Genomic DNA, 6,000 nt, shown 5'->3' with positions numbered 1-6,000 from the left:
AATGTGTAAGGTTGTAATGACTAATAGAGTGTTTATGTAGCCACATTCATAAGAACATTTGGTGTTTTATTTGTATCATGAAAACCTGACAGACTGTCAAAGTGCCTAGGTAATTTTTCTCATCATTTAACAGAAAACTCAAATGCCTTTTCTGTAATATAATATTATTTCATGTTTGTAGGTTATATATGCTTTGAACACTAAAAATGATGAACATGAAGCTGCTATCCAAGCCCTTAAGGATGCTCATGAAGAAGAAATTCAACAAATTCTTGCAGAGACCAGAGAGAAGATCTTGCAGTATAAAAGTAAAGTTGCAGAAGAAATGGATCTCAAGAGAAAGATCCAAGTTTTAGAAGAGTCACTTGAAGATCATAAAAAGATGAAACATCAGGCCTTAACAGAATTTGAAGCCTATAAGGATAGAGTTGAAGATATGCAGCTTTGTGCAGAAGCTCAACATGTCCAACGTGTAGTGACCATGTCAAGAGAAGTGGAAGAGATCAGAAAGAAATTTGAGGAAAGGCTACGAAGTTTCATACAGTTGCAAGTGCAATATGAGAAGGACAAGCGTACAGCTCTGGAAGACTTGAGAGCTGCCCATAGGCTTGAAATTCAAGAACTTCTGAAGACTCAACAGAGTCAGAATGCTACTTTAAGTAAGGGGCAAGAAAAGCTAGAGGAATTGCATAGACTGGAGCTGGAAGACTTGAACAATAAAGTTGAAGAGTTAAGGCTGGAAAGAAAAAAACTCATTGAGGACTATGAAGGCAAACTCAGCAAAGCACAGTCCTTCTATGAACATGAACTTGATTCTTTGAAAAGATCTCAACTTTTTACAGCTGAAAGCCTGCATGCCTGCAAAGAAAAAGAAGTGGAACTAAGAAAAGAATTTCAAAACCAGGAAAGTATTTTACGGAAGAATCTGGGAAAGCTTAAAACTGAATTGCAAATGGTCCAGGATGAAGCTACCAGTCTACGGGAAAAATGCCAAAAACTTCAGGTGGCTCTTGGTACAGCAGAAAACAATGTTCAGGTGAGACTGATGGTATGTTGTTCCCAAGGCAGTGAATTTTCTTTCCCTATTTAGGCTGTCTTTCTGTGAGGCTGGTAGGTTGAGATGATTGGAGCATGTGAACTTAATTTTTTGTCAATGGTACTTGATTATCACCTACTTATGATTTTTAAATTTATTTCTATTTTTTAATTTGTGTTTAACTTTCCCAGACTTAATTAATACTATTTTATACTCCAGTAGAATCTAGAAGCCCCTACCCATGGGAAAGTTTTGGTCTCCTTCCTTTCAGCTGTTCATGAACAGAACTTGGTTGTTCTACTTGTGGTCCCCAAAGTGTAGTGTACTCAACAGAATACTCAAAACTGTTGCCACTTAAAGAATGGGAAAAAAACCCAAACCCTGTTCTCATCTCTCCAAAGGCGAGGGGGAGCCAAGCAATATCTTTGCACCAGGTCTCCACATAAATTCATCCGTCTCCCCCCAAAAAAAAGATTCAGAGAGGGAAGGGAGGATGTTGGTAACTTGTACCATTTGAGATGCTATGCTGACAAACTGCAATGCTTGCTAGAAAAGTTGTGAAGCCCCTTGTCTAGGCTGTACAGTTTCTTGCAGAAATGTATTTGACAGGAATGTCATACAACTGACACTATAAATATAATGAATATTCTGTATTCAGTGCAGTCTTGCTTGTAGAGGTCATTAGTGACTATCTTGCCTAAAGATGTTTAGTGTTAAGAAAAGCAGGTTTGTGGGAGGCAAGAAAAAAAGACAATTTTGTGAATGTTTCAACTTTTTTATTAGAACGTCTTCAGTGTTTTCACAAGCAGTAGCTGAAATACTGTACACATTTTCAGTGTGTACTGGTTTTGGCTGGGATAGAGTCAATTTTCTTCACAGTAGCTAGCACGGGGCTATGTTTTGGATTTGTGCAGAGAACAGTGTTGTTTTCGTTATTGCTGAGCAGTGCTTACAGAGAGTCAGGGCCTTTTCTGCTTCTCAGACTGCCCTACTAGCAAGTAGACTGAGGGTGCACAAGAAGCTGGGAGGAGACACAGCTGGGACAGCTGACCCCAACTGACCAAAGGGATGTTCCATACTGTATGACACCATGCTCAGCAATAGAAGCTGATGGAAGGAGGAGGAAGGAGGGGATGTTTGAAGTGGTGGCCTTTGCCCTCTTTCTGGAGGCAAGCCTCTCAGGAAAGCCCTACTTTCTGGAGATGAATAAACACCTGCTCGCTGAAGGGCAGTAGTGAATTCCTTGTTTTGCTTTGCTTATGTGTGTGGCTTTTGCTTTACCTATTAAACTGTCTTTATCTCAACCCACAAGTTTTATCGCTTTTAGCTTCCTGATTCTCTTCCCCCCCCATCCCACTGTGAGAGAGAGAGTGAGTGGCTGTGTGGTACTTCACCGCCTACCAGGGTTAAACAACACCACAGTGTTATTTAGATACTAAAGTTTATTGTCCTTAAAGAAGGACAAGACATCCCAGAAAGACAAAGACTGAATTTTTTTGGTCAGAAAAAAAAATAGTACTGAGTATGCTGGGCTTGAAGGAAAAGATACTGTGAAATTCTGCTTGTTTTTTCGTCGCTGTGCTGAGGCCTGGAGTACAGTAATCTCTGTGGGTAAGTTTAAGTATCTTTTGCGTTTGTAGTCACTCTAAAGTTTCAAAGCCAAAAGTACCTTAAATGTGATGGTCATAGTAATTTTGGAAGCACCTTTGGGCACAGCTGAAATTGGCCATGAGCTTTTTCCATTTGCAATCTAATTCCAGCCCATCATCTTGTGTAAAGGCTTCAGGGTATAGTGAAAGACGACTGCTACCTTTATCAGATGTTGAATTCAGAATACCTTTTTCTGGTTTCCCAAGGAGCCTTCTTAAAGTCCATTTCCAACTCAGTTCAGTTAACAAAACAGAACCCTTGCCTTTCGATTGACTACATCAAGGAGGTGGGTTTTTCGCAAGCTTCAGGGAAGAGGAAACCCACTGTATATTGATTGTTCCTGCAATAAAGGAGTTCCTCTTGGTTCCAAAGAAGAGGAAGTCTACAGTATTCGCAGCAGACTGTAAAGTCAGGTCCTACTCTGATCATCATGGACGAGGTGGTCAAATGCATAATCTCACCACTTCTGGTGTCCCATGTTTCATTACACATTCTGTCCAGTGTTTTCCCCAATTCCATTTCCTGCTTGAGTTTCCAAAATGACCCTTTAATATTCCAGTGACTCGACTGATGAGAAATCTAGCTTTCCTTTTAAGGCAGAACAAGATTCCCTTTTCCTTCTTGCATGGCTGGGAGCATGCCATAATCACACTACCCTAGAGATACTCTTGTGAATCAGTACATCAGACCTAAAACATATTAAAATTTTGATTTAAATAATGGCTTAGCTCTCGTCTTATGTATACCCATGTGCAACTTAATTTGTGTCAGTACTAAACACTTGCAATTAAGGACATTGAAAACTGCTGTGAACATACAATGTATTCTTCAATTTGAACAACTTGGAGATATTAGAAACCAGGTTTCTCAAATTGTCCCCAAACTCTGTAGACCATGTTAGTGCTCTTATTTTTCGTAAAACTTTTTGAATATTGTGACATTTCTCTTCTGTATCCTTGTCATGCCATATATTCAGTACCTTGTAGTGCTTTGACAATATTTTTGGAAAAACGCATAATACAAAATTAATATGGTGGTAATATTACAAGATTTCAGCATGTGTAGGAATGAAACTTGTTTACTGAAAGGTCTTTTCTGTACATGTTAGCCTAATGCTCATTTAAATTTAAATGTGATAGTATATAATGATAACGGGCATTATGCTGTGCTTTCTCTAGGTTCTTCAGAAACAGCTAGATGATGTGAAGGAGGAGGAGTTGTCATTGTTAAGCAAACACAAAGAAGTGGAAAGTGAGCTAGCAGCTGCTAGAGAGCGCTTACAGCAGCAGGCCACTGATCTTGTTCTCAAAGCCAGTATGTATGTCAGTAACTTAATCTGGAAATGAACTTCATCTGTTTATTCTAGCCTTTCCTTTTTCTGTTAACCTTGAGCAGGCTTAGAGTGCCTTAAGACTCTTCAACGCTGTCCATGGAAAATTTTGTCAAGCTTTGGGTTTTTTTAACTGTTTTGATATTGCATGCATTGTACTTAAAAATCTTTGTGTACATATTTGTCCAAATGTGCTATTTTGTATGGCATGTACGTGTCTTCCAGGCTGTGGAATTTCTTGCCTTAACTGCACTTGTACAGAATGCTTCTGCCATGTACCGATCTCTTCTCCACATAGTCATTGAGACGTTCTTCCTGTTTCTTCATCCTTTTTCAGTTGCCTTGTCTTTTTGCTGAGACTGCAGTACTTTGCTTTACACCCATTGCCAGAAGACTTGCAGCTTATTGGTTAATAAATCAGTTAGGGTTTTCTTTATAGCTTTTTTTGTGACTTCTCTGTGCTCGTTGGCATATGGAAAGGCACAGAACATGGTTTAAGATTTGCCAGTACACATGCGGGTTTTAACTTATTGGCATAGTCTCTCTAGTAAACTGCTTAGTGGTAGGCCATGGGCCCAAATACTTGATCTTGGCAAACTACACTGTAGGTAGGACTGTAGGCTAAAAATAAGCCCCTGGCTTATCTTTGGCCTTGTTCAACTAGACCAGTTGTAGAAATACCTGATTATTCTCCACACAAGTTAGCACAAACCCATAGGCCCTTCCCAAAAGTCAGTTTGAATAAGATCAACTTGTTTTGAAGGCTGGGATGTTGCCAGACTGTGCCAGTTGGCCTTAGGGCCAGAAAACACTTCACAGTGTTAACCTGCTAATGCTGTAATAGTTTACGATTTATATTATATATAATACTATATTTGCTATTACAGTAATAGTTTACTATTGCAGATGGCTACATGTGGCATAGCCCTCAAATTGTGTATGTGAACATGGCCTGTATCAAGGCTTTATTTCTGTCCTTTAAATAATTAAGCAGTTCCTACAGATGGACTGAGTGTGTCTGCTGCCTTGGAGAGCTTCACACCTCAGACAAGTGGCATAGATGGGCTAGCTAAGGTAAAGGCTAGGAATAGTCTAGACTATATGTTTGGACAATATAGAGGCCAGCAGGGACCCAAGACTGTGAGGTCCTACTGCATGTAAATAGCAAAAATGAATGGGCTTCCTGCTAAGAGCATCTGAAATCATGACTCTCAAATGGGAATCTGACTCTTCAAAAAGCTATACGTTAGGCACTCAGAAACATTCATGACCTGAGACTGCCGGGGGGAAAAAAACCCACCTGTTCCCATACACTCCTTGACCATTGCTGTTTATTTCCCTAGGCAGATGCATGGGAAGGATTCAGCAGCCAGCCCCAGATTTAGTGGAAACAAACTTAAATACCCAGGCTGTTTTTCCATATTTCTGATGGCATGGAGTCAACTAGACTATGAGTACAGCACTGGTCTTCTCTGGCACCAAGGTTTTAAACTTTACCAGAAATTCTGGTGTGTCCATGCTGTTACTGAGCTCAGTGGCACTGTCAGTAGTACATCTGTGCTTTACAGCACATTGCTGGGCAACAAGAACCAGGAGCCCTGTTCACAGTGGTGCCACCAAGCCTTTACCATGGGATATAATTGATTACAAGCATGTTTGGAAATGGTTTCTGACACTGGCCCACTGCCATCTCCTTTGAATTTCAGCTCGCACTTGGAAGCCAAAAGTCCTGCCCCAAAGAAACTAAATTCATAGAATCATAGAATAGTTTGGGTCAGAAGGGTTGATTAAAGGTAATCTAGTCCAAAACCCCTGCAATGAGCAGGGACATCTTTAACTAGATCAGGTTGTTCAGAGTCCCATCTAACCTGACCTTGAATGTTTCTGAGGATGGGGCATCTACCACCTTTCTGAGCAACCCATGCCAGTGTTCTCATGCTTAATTATCATACAAAATGTTTACTCACTGTTTTGCAATTTGAGA

The 6,000-nt window shown here is 40.1% G+C and overlaps 1 protein-coding gene across 3 annotated transcripts in view; it reads left to right on the top strand.

Annotated features, from left to right (window-relative positions):
* Nucleotides 1-367: 367 nt before the first annotated feature.
* Nucleotides 368-6,000, top strand: part of FAM184A (family with sequence similarity 184 member A) — a gene marked incomplete at both ends in the record, with an annotated part of 52,912 nt that continues 47,279 nt past the window's right edge. For 2 of the 3 annotated variants that reach the window (XM_081997322.1, XM_081997321.1), the window contains 2 exons: nucleotides 383-1,036; nucleotides 3,865-4,000. In XM_081997322.1, the coding sequence (XP_081853448.1) occupies nucleotides 383-1,036; nucleotides 3,865-4,000 (790 nt within the window). Of the gene's footprint in view, nucleotides 1,037-3,864; nucleotides 4,001-6,000 lie in introns of all 3 variants that reach the window. The other variant, XM_081997323.1, reaches the window with a different exon arrangement.

Source organism: Phaethon aethereus, assembly GCF_964289735.1.
Source record: "Phaethon aethereus genome assembly, chromosome: 3".
NCBI classification, from domain to species: Eukaryota; Metazoa; Chordata; class Aves; order Phaethontiformes; family Phaethontidae; genus Phaethon; species Phaethon aethereus.
The sequence above is the reverse complement of the archived record's forward strand: the minus strand, read 5'-3'. Positions and strand labels throughout refer to the sequence as shown.